This window comes from Moschus berezovskii, chromosome 8, assembly GCF_049115385.1.
Source record: "Moschus berezovskii isolate FMDL1 chromosome 8, NW_MosBer_1.0, whole genome shotgun sequence".
NCBI classification, from domain to species: domain Eukaryota; kingdom Metazoa; phylum Chordata; class Mammalia; order Artiodactyla; family Moschidae; genus Moschus; species Moschus berezovskii.
In genome coordinates this window covers 64,814,738-64,831,798 of record NC_142467.1, presented here as the reverse complement: position 1 = coordinate 64,831,798, position 17,061 = coordinate 64,814,738, and the positions used below count along the sequence as shown (strand labels likewise).

General features: G+C 40.0%; 1 protein-coding gene across 1 annotated transcript; it reads left to right on the top strand.

The window, feature by feature from the left end:
* The first annotated feature begins 5,616 nt into the window (after positions 1 to 5,616).
* Positions 5,617 to 16,406, top strand: LOC129558501 (F-box/LRR-repeat protein 21). The gene is made up of 4 exons (XM_055429688.2): positions 5,617 to 5,983; positions 6,429 to 6,551; positions 13,035 to 13,206; positions 13,839 to 16,406. Exons 1-4 carry the CDS (start codon positions 5,618 to 5,620, stop codon positions 14,480 to 14,482), a joined length of 1,305 nt encoding a protein of 434 aa, XP_055285663.1. The 5' UTR covers position 5,617; the 3' UTR covers positions 14,483 to 16,406.
* The last annotated feature ends 655 nt before the right edge of the window (positions 16,407 to 17,061 follow it).

Genomic DNA, 17,061 nt, shown 5'->3' with positions numbered 1-17,061 from the left:
TTATCTTTCCCTCAAGAATACCATGGGAGAGTTCTTAGATACTTTTAGAGGCTCTGATTCACAGGGTCACCTATCTGCCAAATTAATAAACATACTTAAAAAAGGGAAATTGGGTTAGGGTGGTTAGTGAAGCCACCAAGTGGACTTTGAATCATCATTACATTTTTTCCCCAAGTGCTGATAAACCCGTTTTGTACTTGTGATCACTGTCAAGCCCTCTCATTTCTACATGTTTCAAATTGTGGCTTACCACTTGTCTTCCACCAATCCTCTCACTATTTGGTGACTCTTAAAACAGCAGTCAAGTTCCTTTAGCCACCAGGAAAGTGATTCATCTGATCTTAAAAACTCCAGTGAGCCGATCTGAGTTAGGTACCTTCACAATGCCTACTTCTGGGTCTTAGGTAGAGATTCCCTATTTATATATCCCTTCCAGATCTCTTCAGTGTTTTCCAGCATAAAGCATGGCCTGCATACACGGAATTAGCCATATTGATAACTCAGTAGAAAAGTTTCTGTGGTAAATAAAACTGTGTGTCATTTGGTTAGGAAAGTATAAGTCACTTGACTTACCTGTCTCTCCTTTTGTGGTATTCCTCTGAAAGTATCCCTGGTGGCTCCCATCTGCTTACTCCTGGAGTAGAATATAAAGGAGAGAGAGCTGACCTTGCCGTTATCTGGAAGATAGGGTTTGTATGATAGTAGAGCAACACTTGGCAGTCTGGAAATCAAATTGTGGATATTGAGCTCTAATTCATCTCCCTGTCTGTTCTCCAGAGCTCTATATTAGGAGTAGGATTCAGAGAGAAGAGAGCTGGCTGATGGTGGGCATTAGAGATTGAAGAGAAGTTTTTAGTTGATTATTAATAAGTTGTCTCCTCCACCTGGTATGTGTAACTGAGTTAGGCTTACAAAAAGTAGTAGAGTGCATTTATTTTTTTTTACTTTATGACACTTATCCATGACACCCAGACAATGAGTTTTATCCTGGTATTGTTGTTGTTGTTCAGTCACTCAGGCGTGTCCGACTCTTTGCAACCCCATGGACTACAGCACCCCAGGCTTCCCTGTCCATCACCAACACCTGGAGCTTGCTCAAACTCATGTCCTTCAAGTCAGTGATGCCATCCAGCCATCTTATCCTCTGTTGTCCCCTTCTCCTCCTGCCTTCAGTCTTTCCCAGTATCAGGGTCTTTTCTAATGAATCAGTTCTTCACATCAGTTGGCCAAAATATTGGAGCTTCAGCTTCAGCATCAGTCCTTCCAATGAATATTCAGGACTGATTTCCTTTAGGATGGACTGGTTTGATCTCGTTGCAGTCTAGGGGTCTCTCAAGAGTCTTCTCCAGCACCACAGTTCAAAAGCATCAATTCTTCAGCACTCAGCTTTCTTTATAGTCCCAACTCTCACATCCATACATGACTACTGGACAAACCATGGCCTTGACTAGACAGACCTTTGTTGGCAAAGGTCTGCTTTTTAATATGCTGTCTAGGTTGGTCTTAGCTTTTCTTCCAAGGAGCAATCATCTTTTAATTTCATGGCTGCAGTCACCATCTTCAGTGATTTTGGAGCTCAGGAAAATAAAGTCTGTCACTGTTTTCTTTGTTTCCCCATCTGTTTGCCATGAAGTGATGGAACGAGATGCCGTGATCTTAGTTTTCTGATTGTTGAGTTTTAAGCCAAGATTTTCTCCAAGATGGTGGTGTAGAGGGACGTGCGCTCATCTTCTCCTGCGAGAACTCCAAAATTACAACTTGCTGCTAAACAGCTGTCAACAGGAGAATGTTGGATCCCTCCAAAAAAGATACCTCACTTCCAAGGGCAAAGGAGAATCCCCAGCAAGATGGTAGAAGGGGCAAAATCGCGCTTAGAATCAAACCCCATACCCACCAGAGATGCTCAGAGGCTCAAACAAAGCTTGTGCTCACCAGGACCCAGAGACCCTGCAGAGACTGAGCCAGAGCTGTGTTTGGGTGTCTCCTGCGGAGGTGCGGGTCAGTGGTGGGCTGCTGCAGGGGCACGGGCTCTGGGAGCAGTAGACCTGGGTGTGGCATGCGACCTCTTGGAAGAGGTCACCATTAACCCACCATGGAGCCCCCAGAACTTACACAAGACTGGGGAAACAGACTCTAGGAGGGTACAAACAAAACCTTGTGTGACCAGGACCCAGGAGAAAGGAGCAGCGACCCCACAAGAGACCGACCCAGACTTGCCCGTGAGCGTCCAGGAGTCTCCGGTGGAGGCGTGGGTCGGTGGTGGCCTGCTGCAGGGTTGGGGGCACTGAGTGCAGCAGTGCCTGCGTGGGACCTTTTGAAGGAGGTCGCCATTATCTTCATTACCTTCTCCATAGTTTGGCCTCAGGTCAAACAACAGGGAGGGAACACAGCCCTCCCCATCAACAGAAAATTGAGTTAAAGATTACTGAGCATGGCCCTGCCCATCAGAACAAGACCCAGTTTCCCCCTCAGGCAGTCTCTCCCATCAGGAAGCTTGCACAAACCTCTCATCCTTCTCCTTCAGAGGGCAGACAGAATGAAAACCACAGTCACAGAAAACTAACCAATCTGATCACATGGACCACAGCCTTGTCTAACTCAAACTATGAGCCATGCCGTGTAGGGCCACCCAAGACAGACGGGTCATTGTGGAGAGTTCTGACAAAACGTGGTCCACTGGAGAAGGGAATGGCAAACCACTTCAGTATTCTTACCTTGAGAACCCCATGAACAGTATGAAAAGTAGTGGTGGTATGTGCTTCCAAAAACTGGAACTGAAAGATTTACGTAGCCTATTAACACATGTAATCAGGGCTACCTTAATTGTTTTGTAGTAACTCCCTATATGTTTTTATTAAAATGTGAATTTTTAGAGCCCTCATTTGACTGTTTGATCCACAGTCTTCTATTTGAGTAGAGCTTCATGTGTAATTCCTGGCGAGTGTTGCACTGTTTCTGTTGATCAGGCTACTGGTATTTTGTTTGTTTTTGCTTTAATGGACAGCTTTTCTTCTCAGTGGAAAATAGTTTGGGAATCAGTAATTTCTGATAAAAACTTTCAACATATACAATGATATATAAATACCCTAAGCGTAAAAATTGCTGAATTTTTACTTATATATTCTGATGAATGTGTTTTTGTGGTGTTTTGCCAAGCTACGAAGTGAAATCAAATGGATATTGGTGAGTCCCCTATGGCAGCAGTTACTTCATTTCATTCATTCACCATTAACTGTAACTTGGGAGCCTTCTTTAGGTAAGAAAGTTGGTAGTTTGAAAAAGAAATGATCAATTTTGAAAAGTGATTGTATATGCTTAGGCTGGAATTTCTACATCAAGGTTTTCAAGCTAATAAAGATCCCTTTGTCTTGCACTTGATAATATTTTCCTGATGCTCATTGCTAAAAAATTACTTCATATAAAATGTATGGTTTGTGGATGGGTTTTCTATTCTGAAAGTTGATGTACATGAGGAAGAAGAAAACTAAGATGTTATTTTTTAATAGAATTATTGGTGCATACTATCATTTAGTTATTTTTGGTGACTGTCAGTGAATTGGGAACTTAATGATTTTAACAGATACACAAGTTTAACATTTAATCCCTGTTACATGCAGTTTTAATATATAGCACAATTCCTTTATTTAGAATCACAAGGTGATTTTCTAACTGGGCATTTGGATGAAGCCTTTGTTTTATTTTTGGCTTCACTGCTTTTTTAATGAGGGATTATTTTAGGGATAACTTTTTGGTAATTCCTTAGAAAAATATTAGCTTTCCATTCTGTAGGCTTCCTAATAAAATAGTTACAAGCAAAATATCAATAAATATGCTTAGCTTCAGAGGGGAGTATCTAACGTCCATTTCTTTGCTTTCCTTGGGCCATTGTATTTCGTTTTAGGGAATTAACCCTTGAAAATAGTATATGCTTTGAATTATTGATGTCAGCAGTTGCACATATTCTACACTGTATTTCTCAGTTATACACGTAAACTGGTTTAGTCAGATTAAGATGTGCACTGGCCCTTTTGCCTAGTGCTTGAGATACAATTTTTTCCTACCCCTCCTTCCCTTTCCCAAACCCTAAAGGCGACCTTTTATTTTGCTCAGTGATTTTATAGGTCATTCATATTTCTGGGATCCATCTCTATGTTGTGGTTAAGAAATGTTGCCCATCAGACAGAGTGGCTCATGAGATAGGGATATTTACATATTAAATATTTCATTAGATTTGAAGGTATGTTTCAGTTATGATACCAAATCTTCAACATATACATTCCTAGCATTCAAGGATGAGAAAGGGTTAAAGAGTCAACCAAAGTTAAATAAAATTCAGAACTACCTTTATCACTATTTTAAATTGTATACTTAAAATACTTTAAATTCTTATGTAAAATATATGTACAAGATAACCCTATATACTTGGGTATATCTAGACCTGAATTTTGTTGTCACTTAGTTCTGTCTCAAGCTGACTTAATACCTGATGGAGTCATCCTTTCTTTCTGTTGGGAAAGAATGCTCATTCCTTTGCTGTATTTACATCAGCTGGTGAGGACCCAGTGTACTGCTGCGGCTTCTGTCCCTGCCATATCCCACTTCTCTAGAGCTCCCATGTCCTGGGTGTCATCTGAAAACTGTCCCAGGCCATTTGGCTTTTTGTTGGAACTGTGCTCCAGCTTAAGCAACATAATGAAATTTGTTCAGGAAAATGCATTAGACGATTTAACAACGAGTGCAACATTTATCGAGCCCTTACTATGGGCTGGCACTTGAGTTACTTTAATCCTCTCAACAACCTTATGAGACTGGTAATGCATTTCTCCCTGCTTTTCAGGGGAGGAAGCTGAGGCTTATATTAATTTGCTCAGACAGGATCACATGGTTGGTAAATAACAGAGTTGGGACTTACCCAGATCCATGCTTTTAATTATGTTTTCTATCCCCCAACGAGCCCCACAACCTCACCCTGCCTGGAGTTCTCAGCACAATTGCAGTGTGATAGTGAGAATACAGTAATTGACTAGGAATAAACCTGGCACATGCACTGCTTCCTTGGACCTTTCTTCCTGGAAACTTACCCCAACTACCCCCCTCCCACATACAAACTCAAGAACATGCCATTCCCTTAAACTTCCATCAGCTGGTCCCAGTTTCAGTGATGGCATTCATCACTGTATTTTGCTGTTTCAGCATAGCTCTTTGAGAACATGTTCCCTCCTATTTGGGTCTTCTCTGGTGGCTCAGATGGTAGAGAATCTGCCAGCAGTGTGGGAAACCTGGGTCAGGAAGACTACCTGGAGAAGGGAATGACTATCCAATCTAGTATTCCTGCTTGGGGAATCCCATGGACAGAGTAGCCTGGTGGGCTACAGTCCATGGTGTTGCAGCAAGTTGAACATGACTGGGCGACTAACACTTTGACTCTTCCATCCTGTTTCTCTCTGCATGTCTAGTGCTAAGTAGTGCCTATCAATGCATGAAAGTGAAAGATTCCTGTCAAAATTGTCTTAAACTGTTTCTCATTTTCTGATGTTGTTATTCCATACAATTAAGGCAAAATATAGGATGGGAATGTGGGGAAGATTATCACTTACCATTGTTTACTGTTTACAGAATGAAGAGGAGCCGTTTATCTTTCATGAATAAAGTTCTCCAGTTCTCACCTGCAGGGAAACAGCCAAAACTTGGGTACTGTTCTTCTCTCAGCCAGACTCACATGTGTGCTGCTCTTCTGGACTGGGGGAATTTGCCTCACCACGTAGTGTTATGCATTTTTCAGTATCTTCCTTTAATAGATCGAGCCCGGGCATCTTCTGTCTGTAGGAGATGGAATGAAGTTTTCCACATACCTGACCTTTGGAGAAAGTTTGAGTTTGAGCTGAACCAGTCAGCTACTTCATATTTTAACTCCACTCATCCTGATCTCATTCAGCAGATCATTAAAAAGCATGCTGCCCATCTCCAGTATGTCAGCTTTAAGGTAAGAAAAATAAGCAGTACATAAAAACAGTGACTTAAGTTTTGTTAGTATTTGTGTTAGATTATTATATTGAAAGAGTGAAATTTTCAGAATTCTTATCCCAAACTATTTCCTATTTCTTTGTTGTTACTTGCATAGATTTAGATGTAGTACTTGAGCTACAACTGAATTAACTTCAACTTCCTTCATGTAGATGCCATGATTAAAATTCAGGTAATCATACAAGATTTGAAAGTATAAAGTGCTTAGTTCATTTGTCGTCATCTCTGCTTTTCCTTTTTTGTCCAATATAGTGTGTATTAGAGAAAAACTACTCATTTATTTTATAGGTTGAAGGGATAAATACAGTTTTGTAGTTGAATATTGAATTCTGTTAAATAATTATATTGCCAGTAACCTTCTAATGTTACATTCATGAAATTAAGATTTTAAATTGTCTTTGTAGGTTGATAGCAGTACTGAGTCAGCAGAAGCTGCCTGTGATATACTTTCTCAGCTGGTAAATTGTTCTATCCAGACTTTGGGCTTGATTTCAATGGCCAAGCCAAGTTTTATGAATATGTCAAAGGTAAAGATGATTTTTTTGTGAGATCGACTACAATTCTTAAATATTATTGAACTAGACAAACATAGAGCTTCCCAGGTGGTGCTAGTGATAAAGAATCTCCCTGCCAATACAGGAGACACAAGAGATGCGCGTTTGATCCCTGGGTTGGAAAGATTCCATGGAAAAAGAAATGGCAACCCACTCCAGTATTCTTGCCTGAAAAATTCCATGGACAGAGGAGCCTAGAGGGCTACAGTCCCTGGAGCTGCAGAGTCAGACACGACTAAGTGACTGAGCATGCATTCAGTCAAACATAATTCTTTTCCTAAAAATAGATCACAACCTTACTTGCATTCAAATAATTACCTAAAGCAGGTTTTTGTTGGCTAGCATTTAGATACACATTAGATATTTTTGATGAGATATCTAATGCATGGTTTCATTCTTTAGATCTGTTTTGTAATTTTAATGATTGTTTCACAGCAGGTGTCATTAATATAAAATCTAGGTGTTATATTTAGAATTTTCAAGTGATGATTTACATAGTTACATTGAATGTAGAGTGTATAGGGCCAATAGTGGATATCTTTCCTGTAATTCTATAGTTGCTCCATTGTAGGTGGAATAGTGTAATATTTGGCTAATTAATTATTTGCCATTATCTTCATTACCTCCATCATAGTTTTGAAAGTGAAGTCACTCAGTCATGTCTGGCTCTTTGCGACCTCGTGGACTGTAGCCCACCAGGCTCCTCCGTCTATGGGATTCTCTGGGCAAGAATACTGGAGTGGGTTGCCATTTCCTTCTCTAGGGGCTCTTCCCTACCCAGGGCTTCGAACCCAGGTCTCCCGCATTGCAGGCAGACGCTTTAACCTCTGAGCCACCAGGGAAGCCCCAATATAAAATCTAGGTGTTATATTTAGAATTTTCAAATGATGGTTTGCATAGTTAGATTGAATGTAGAGTGTATAGGGCCAATAATGGATATCTTTCCTGTATTTCTATAGTTGCTCCATTGTAGGTGGAACAGTGTAATATTTAACTAAATGTACTATACTGATTAGGATACTATTGGCATCCTTGCAGTAGAAATTCCAAAGTAACAGTGGCTTGAAAACATGATTGAGGTCTATTTCTCTTATACTAAAGAAACCCATAGGTGCCGCAGTCCCTAGCTGTGGACTAGCTGTCCACTAGGACTGTGGCACCCACATTCCACCTAGGCACTTCCTTTCTCTCCACAGTGTTTTCTTCATTTTCATTTCCCAAGATGGTGTTCTTGTTCTAGATCGCTGGAGGGAATAAATGGGGGGAGAAGAGTGTGCCCTCTCCTTTTCAAGGTGTACAAGACTAGCCATAAGTACCACACAGGGCTTCTGTCTGTCTTACTGGGTAGCTTAGCTGTGTGGCCACAGCACATTTCTGGGAAGCAAGGAAAGTCTTTTAGCTGGGTGGCAATATGCCCAGCTAAAAATTAGAACCAGATTACTTATTAGAAAGGATGATGGTTCTTACAATGCAACCAGCGGTCTCTGCCCCAGAAATTAATGACCGCCTTCTGTTCATTCAGGCTTTGACTTGAATGCCATGTCCTCAGAGAGGCCCTCCTTGACCCATTTTGCTAAAACAACACCCCCTCCTCCACTTACTCTCTGCAGTGTTTTATTTTCTTTACATCGTTCATCTGAATTTGAAATCACCTTATTTATTTAATGTTTACTCTTCTTCTCCTCAAACAGAAGACATCAGCTCCTTGAGGGCAGGGATTTTCTTTTGCTTATTTACCATAATAAACCCAGAATTAGAATAGTGCCTCATATGTAATAAGCACTGAATTCTGGTCATCAGTAAAACTGACTAATGGAAACCTTCCTATAGAAGAGGATGGAGGAATAGCAGCATCTCCTTTCTCATTAACTGGGTCATGGCTCTCTTTTAGAATGCATTTCTGCTAGCCTGTTAATCTTTTTAAGAGGTATGCTGAAAAAAAATGGGTCACTTGGGGATTCAAGTAATCAGATGAAAACTTACTACTTCTAAATAGTTATTTCCTTGTTTATGAGATAGGGAAGCAGATTAGCCTGAAATTCTTAGATTCTGGGCTGTCTCTCTGCTGCACATCAACTTCCAGGGCCAGCTTCTGGGTTAGCTGAGGCAGTCACCAGAGGCCTCATCCCAAGCCCCGCCTCCACACAGAGTGAGCTCTGTGGTTTCTGGCAGAGTTGTGGATGTCCCTGTGCCTCTGTTCTTTCATTTGCAGACTGAGGGAAAGTGATGTGTGGACACAGAATTTTGACCTGCCTGAGAAGTACTAACCTAGAGACTTCCCTGGTGGTTCAGTGGTTAAGACTTTGTCTTCCAGTGCAGGGGATGTAGATTCAATCCCTGATTGGGGAGCTAAGATCCCATATGCCTCGTGGCCAAGAAATCAAAATCATAAAAACAGAAGTAATATTGTAATAAATTCAATAAAGACTTTGAAAATGGTCTACATTTTTTTAAAAAATCTTTTGAAAAAAGCACTAATACATTGTTACTGTAATGAAATATGTACTCTAATGCTTAAATGTGTCCTTCAGGACTGAAAGAGTCCTGTGGAAGTTACTTAAAAGTGAAATAAACCTTACATTTCGTAACGAAAAAGAATGAACTGTTTCTTTTCCTCTAATAATTTTTGGCACCATAAAGTTTAGTAGAACTATTCAAAACCCTAAAGGATGATGCCATCAAGGTGTTGCATTCAGTATGTCAGCAAATCTGGAAGACCCAGCAGTGGCCACAGGACTGGAAAAGGTCAATCCTCATCCCAATTCCCAAGAAGGGTAGCACTAAAGAATGTGCCGAACATTGGATAAGTGCACTCATCTGCCATGCTAGTAAGGTCATGCTAAAATCTTACAAGCTAGGCTTCAGTATTTTGAGAACCAAGAACTTCCAGATGTCCAAGCTGGGTTTAGAAAAGGAAGAGGAACCAGAGATCAAATTTCCAACATTCAGTGGATCATAGAGAAAGCCAGGGAATTCCAGAAAAACATCTACCTCTGTTTCATCGACTACTCCAAAGCCTTTGACTGTGTGGATCATAATAAATTGTGGAAAGCTCTTAAAAGAGATGGGAATACCAGACCATCTTACCTGTCTCCTGAGAAACCTGTATGCAGGTCAAGAAGCAACAGCTAGAACCCCGTGTGGAGCACCTGATTGGTTCAGGATTGAGAAAGGAGTACAGCAGCATTGTCTGCTGTCACCCTGTTTGTTTAACCTATACACTGAGCATGTCATGAGAAATGCTGGTCTGGATGAGTTACAAGCTGGAATCAGACAGAAGGGAGAAACATCAACAGTGTTAGATATGAGGATGATACCACTCTAATGGCAGAAAGCAAAGAGGAACTAAAAAACCTTTTGATGAGGGTGAAGGAGGAGAGTGAAGGAGCCAGCTTAAAACTAAATATTAAAAAACTAAGATCATGGCATCTGGCCCCATTACTTTGTGGCAAAGAGAAGGGGAAAAGGTGGAAGCAGTGTCAGATTTCCTCTTTATGGGCTCTAAAATAACTGTGGATGGTGACTGCAACCATGAAGTCAGAAGATGATTGCTTCTTGGCAGGAAAGCTATGACAAACCTAGACAGTGTGTTGAAAAGCAGAGACATTACTCTGCCGACAGAGGTCTGTATAGTGGTCTTCCCAGTGGTCATGTATGGTTGTGAGAGCTGGCCCATGAAGAAGGCAGAGCACCGAAGAGATGATGCCTTCAAACTGTGGTGCTGGAGAAGATTCCTAAAAGTCCCTTGGACTGTAAGGAGATAAAACCAGTCAATCTTAAGGAATATCAATCCTGAATACTCATTGGAAGGACTGATGCTGAAGCTGAAGCTCCAGTATTTTGGAGAAAAAACAAGAGAATTTCAGAAAAACATCTACTTCTGCTTTATGGATTATGCCAAAGCCTTTGACTGTGTAGATCACAACAAACTGTGGAAAATTCTCCAAGAGATGGGAATACTAGACCACCTTACCTCCCTCCTGAGAACTCTGTTTGCAGGTCAAGAAGCAGCAGTTAAAACTGGACATGAAACAACAGACTGGTTCCAGATTGGGGAAGCAGTATGTCAAGGCTGTGTATTGTCACCTTGCTTATTTAACTTATATGCAGAGTACATCATGAGAAATGCCAGCTTGGATGAAGTACGAGCTGGAATCAAGATTTCCAGGAGAAATATCAATAACCTCAGATATGCAGATGGTACCACCCCTATGGCAGAAAGTGAAGAGGAACTAAAGAGCCTTTTGATGAAAGTGAAAGAGGAGAGTGAAAAAGCTGGCTTAAAACTTAGCATTGAAAATGTTAAGATCATGGCATCTGGTCCCATCACTTCATGGTAAATAGATGGGAAAACAATGGAAACAGTGACAGACTTTATTTTCTTGGGCTCCAAAATCACTGCAGATGGTGACTGCAGCCATGAAATTAAAAGATGCTTGCTTCATGGAAGGAAATCTGTGATCAACCTAGACAGCATATTAAAAAGCAGAGGTATTACTTTGCCAACAAAGGTCCTTCAAGTCAAAGCTATGGTTTTTCCAGTAGTCATGTATAGGTGTGAGAGTTGGACTATAAAGAAAGCTGAGTTCCAAAGAATTGATGCTTTTGAACTGTGGTATTGGAGAAGACTTGAGAGTCTCTTGGACTGCAAGGAGATGGAACCAGTCAATCCTAAGGGAAATCAGTCCTGAGTATTCATTGGAAGGACTGATGCTGAAGCTGAAATTCCAGTACTTTGGCCACCTGATGCAAAGAGCTGACTCATTGGAAAAGACCCTGATGCTGGGAAAGATTGATGGCAGGAGGAAAAGGGGATGCCAGAGGGTGAGATGGTTGGATGGCATCACTGACTTGACAGACATGAGTTTGAGCAAGCTCTGGGAGTTGGTGATGGACAGGGAAGCCTGGCATGCTGGAGTCCATGGGGATGGAAAGAGTTGGACACATGACTGAGTGACTGAACTGAGCTGATGTGAACAGCTGACTCATTGAAGTCCCTGATGCTGGGAAAGATTGAGGGTAGGAGAAGAGGAGAGAGAATGAGATGGCTGAATGGCATCACTGATGCAGTGGACACAAACTTGGGCAAACTTTGGGAGATGGTGAAGGACAGGGAGGCCTGGTGTGCCACAGTCCATGGGGTCACAAAGAGTCGTGCATGACTGGACCACCACAACAAAGTTTAGTAAAGAGGTTTAGCTGTCCACCATTTGAGAATTTGTGTAACTCAGTTAACAGTAGTATAAACCATTGTTTTCTTGTAAAGGAATTATGATGTATAACCAATTTGGTCATTCTGATAGGGACAGCAGAGCCTTTGATAGAATCCAAGTTAATTTTGGAAAAGAAAACGTGCACAGATTTGTTTTCTAGACTTTCTGTGTCAAAAAATACTGGATCTGAAAAGTTCTGAAACTCCACCCTTTATGAAGTCAAACTGTAACTTTTGTTTGTCAATCTTCAAAGCAGAACGTTTTCAAAATGTATCTTTGTTTAGATAATTTGCTAGAAAAAAGTGTCTCTGAAGAATATGACATCATTTATTCATCAACAGTAAATATTGACTATGTGCAAGATACTGTTTTAGGTGCTAGAAATACAGGAATGAATAAAACAGATAAGAATTTATTTATCCTAGACTAGGGTGTTGACTCAGTCCAGACAGTAAATTTTAGATTTTGTGGGTCAATCATTCTGCTCACTTCTAGCATCGTAGTGTGAAAGGAGACATAGCAGTACGTAAATGAGCCCCACATTGCTCTTCTCTAATTATGGAAAGTGAAAAAGCTTCACTTAATTTTTACATATCACAAAATACTCCTCTTTAAAAATTTTCTTTGAACTATTTGAAAATATAAAAACCATGCAGTGGCTTAGATGATAAAGAATCTACCTGCAATGCGGGAAACCTGGGTTCGATCCCTGGGTCCAGAAGATCCCCTGGAGAAGGGAATGGCGAGCCACTCCAGTATTCTTGCCTGGAGAGTTTCGTGATCAGAGGAACTGGTGGACTATAGTCCATGGAGTCGCAGAGAGGCAGACATGAATGAGCAACTAACGCTTTTCATACTTAACTATGAGCCATATGATAAAGTGGAGTGGACTTGGCCAGTGGACCATAACTTGCCAACTTCTATTCTAGGAAATACATAAGATTATATCCTTTTAATGTTGAAAACTATATCCTTAAGATTGAAAATAATTGGAAGATGTGTTTATGAAATCTTTGAAACTTCTTCCTTTCTCACTGTTCTATTTAGCAATGATAAAAGTAATGAAACTATACTTTGCTGTTTCTCCGGGCTAATGGCACTGTGAAAAGCAGTAATGTGTTGATCACTTTTATTATGCTATTATAAGCATATATTGATATATTAATAAATAGTTTTGATGAAATTATTGCAGCTGGAGATTTTAAAATAATGTTTTTATAATTTTTTCTTATTGCCATGCTAGTCTCATTTTGTGTCAGCACTTACAGTTCTTTTTGTTAACTCAAAATCATTGTCATCAATCAAAATTGAAGACACGCCAGTGGATGATCCTTCTTTGAGCATTCTTGTGGCCAATAATAGTGACACTCTAAGACGCCTAAAAATGAGCAGCTGTCCTCATGTTTCATCTGATGGTAGGTTTTATTTTTAAGCTCATATGATGTTTTTATTGTAGTAATAGTAGTACAATTTCCTGTTGAACACTATATGCTTATGAGATGTAATTCATTAATCTTTCTTTCAAAAGAACTCAATGTATTGATGTAAGCTAATATAGTTTAAATTGCTTCTCCTAAGAGTATCTTACTTATATATTTTTTATTGTATGTATAATTATATATATGGAGCTTTTTGGGTGGTGCAGTGGTAAAGAATCTGCCTGCCAATGCAGGAGACAGAAGAGATGCAAGTTCAGTCCCTGGATGGGGAAGATCCTCTGGAGAAGGAAATGGCAATCCACTCCAAAATTTTTGCCTGGAAATTTCCATGGACAGAGGTGCCAGGAGGTCTACAGACCATGGGGTTGCAAAAGAGTCAGACATGACTAAGTACGTATATGCACACAATTATTTACACACACACACACGTACAAATACAGATTTGCTTGAAAATTATATATATATATATATATCAGCATCTGTCTCCTCAGAAATCATTAAACGTCTATTCTAGGAAATAATGAATAACTGATACAAATTTAAATTCACAAATGTTGTATTAGTATCCATACTCTGTGTGTTTAAGGATTTTTCCCCATTTCCTGCAGGAATCCTTTGTGTAGCTGACCATTGTCAAGGTCTTAGAGAACTGGCATTGAATTATTACATGCTAAGTGATGAACTTCTCCTGGCGCTTTCGAATGAGACTCATGTAAACCTTGAGCATCTTCGAATAGATGTTGTGAGTGAAAATCCTGGACAAATTGAATTTCATTCTATTAAAAGACAAAGTTGGGATGCACTTATTAAACACTCCCCTGGAGTGAATGTTGTTATGTACTTCTTTTTATATGAAGAGGAAATGGAGACGTTCTTCAAAGAAGAAAACCCTGTTACTCACCTTTATTTTGGTCGTTCAGTAAGCAAAGAGATTCTAGGACGGCTAGGTCTTAACTGTCCCCGACTAACAGAGTTAGTTGTATGTGCTAATGGTCTTCAGGTCATTGATAATGAACTTATTTGTATTGCTGAACACTGTAAAAACTTAACAGCCTTGGGCCTCAGTGAATGTGAAGTTAGCTGCAGTGCATTCATTGAGTTTGTAAGACTGTGTGGGAGAAAGCTAACTCACCTCTCTATCATGGAGGAAGTTTTGATACCTGATGATGTTTATAGCCTAGATGAAATTCACACTGAAGTCTCCAAATACCTGGGAAGAATATGGTTTCCTGATGTCATGCCTCTCTGGTAATTGACTACAGAAACAAAGATTCTTAACTTTTTTTTTTAATCTATAAGATTAGCTTCTGTCTGTGCAAATGTAAATTTTAAGATGCGTTGCTGAAATGTGTTAGGTGAAATCTTGTATTGTTTACAAACTGTCTTAATGGATTATAGCAGAAACATTTGAGAAACTGAGAGATTTGAAAAGACAGAAATCATAAACAGAGCACAGACACTGTATGGTGGGTTAGATAGTTGATAACTGCTGCTGCTAAGTCGCTTCGGTCATGTCTGACTCTGTGCATCCCCACAGACGGCAGCCCACCAGGCTCCCCTGTCCCTGAGATTCTTCAGGCAAGAACACTGGAATGGGTTGCCATTTCCTTTTCCAATGCGTGAAAGTGCAGTCACTCAGTCGTGTCCGACTCTTTGTGACCCCATGGACTGCAACCTACCAGGCTCCTCCGTCTATGGAGTTTTCCAGGCAAGAGTCCTGGAGTGGGGTGCCATCGCCTTCTCCAGATAGTTGATAGAAACAGTCGGTTTCTAGATAAGTTCCTCAGCCTTCCTTGAAGGCATATTTTGACTTTGCTAAATAAATTTGTAATATTGAGCTTTGGATCCCTTAAATTATGTCACTTAGAATTTTATATTGTTAATTGTTTCTGTTTCATCTTGGTATTAATGTATTTTAGTATTAGAAACTAAGAGTACACTCAAAGTAGAGATACAGGCTGGCTTCAGTTCAGTTCAGTCGCTCAGTCGTGACCAACTCTTTGCGACCCCATGAATCACAGCATGCCAGACCTCCCTGTCCATTACCAACTCCTGGAGTTCACTCAAACTCATGTCCATAGAGTCAGTGATGCCATCCAGCCATCTCATTCTCTGTCGTCCCCTTCTCCTCCCACCCCCAATCCTTCCCAGCATCAGAGTCTTTTCCAGTGAGTCAATTCATCGCATGAGGTTGCCAAAGTATTGGAGTTTCAGTTTTAGCATCAGTCCTTCCAGTGAACACCCAGGATTGATCTCCTTCAGAATGAACTGGTTGGATCTCCTTGCAGTTGGATCTCCTTGCAGTCCAAGGGACTCTCAAGAGTCTTCTCCAACACCACAGTTCAAAAGCATCAATTCTTCGGCGATCAGCTTTCTTCACAGTCCAACTCTCACATCCATACATGACCACTGGAAACACCATAGCCTTGACTAGACGGACCTTTGTTGGCAAAGTAATGTCTCTGCTCTTTAATATACTATCTAGGTTGATCATAACTTTCCTTCCAAGGAGCAAGCGTCTTTTAATTTCATGGCTGGCTTAATTGTACTCTGTTTTTTAGCAGTATATAAGATGATGTTATGATTCAATAAATAACTTGTAATTTTTAGTGCATTTTGAATTCTACTTTGTTGTATTAACTTGGGAGAAAATGGGCATTAGATTAACATTAAATAATGCTAATTCATTTTATAAAGATACTGTGATTGTAATTGGTTAAACATACTATTGAGAGTAAATTTTTTAGAGAGTGTTTGTGAGGGAATCAGCATTTACTGGATATATTTACTGTGTATCTGAAACTATGCCAGATCCTTTGCAGAAGTGGTTGTTTAATTAGTAACACAGCCAAAACTCTTTAATGGCTACGATTTATTGCCTTTACGATGAACATGTATCCTTAAAATGACCCATAAGACCCTACAGGTTCTGGCTTCTCCCTGCTTCTTTGACCTTGTTTCCTTACGCCAGGTGCCCTTTGCCCTTCTGTTCTCATCCTCTTTCAGTTCCTTAAAATTGCCATGCACCCTCTAGTCAGAGCGCATTTGTACATACTCTAGGCAGATTTTAAAGTCATATGTTATTGTTAATATGCCCTGAGTATGATAAATGTTGTCATAAAAAATGTAGTAATTCTTCCCTGTCAATCTATGGCCTCTTAAATTGACCATTTATCTTCTTCTTTCATTAAATTACTTTCTTTCAGAAAACTCAAAACATTTTCTAAATAAAGATGGATTTTATAGTCATTTAACCTAATATCTGACATCAAAATTTTAAGTATATGTTGTAATCACCTTCAATAAAGAAAATTAAGTTACTCAGTGCTGTTACCTCCCTGTCATTTGAACCTATGCAGTACTTTAGACTGAACATTTTAACACTCAAACCTCTAGGAAGAGGAAATTTAGAAAACAAAACAACCTTCCGATACAGTGCACCAGAGGGCGCTATATTCTAGTGATTCTGAGGAAAGAAGTCATTTGGTCTAAAGTTTGCATTTGCGTTCAACAGAGTGCCTGTGGGAGGCTAGGCAGAAAGCAGCATTTTTGCTCTACCTTGGAGAAGCCGTCTGTTCTGGGTAATGAGTCTGGTTTCTAAAACAGTCACTTCAGAAGGTTGGTTATTTAGAATGCTAAGTGTATGTTTCATTGTTCAAACATTTTAGAGCTCCTTTTGAAATTGCCTTTGAAATCTGTATGCTGTTTCCTTTTTTGTGATCTCAGTGGGAGCACAGGCTTTGTCTTTTGAAGAAAGATGTAATTTGGGGATGACCTAAAGTTATTTGGCACTAGGGAGATGCATAAGGTGAATGATCAAACCAGACAGTG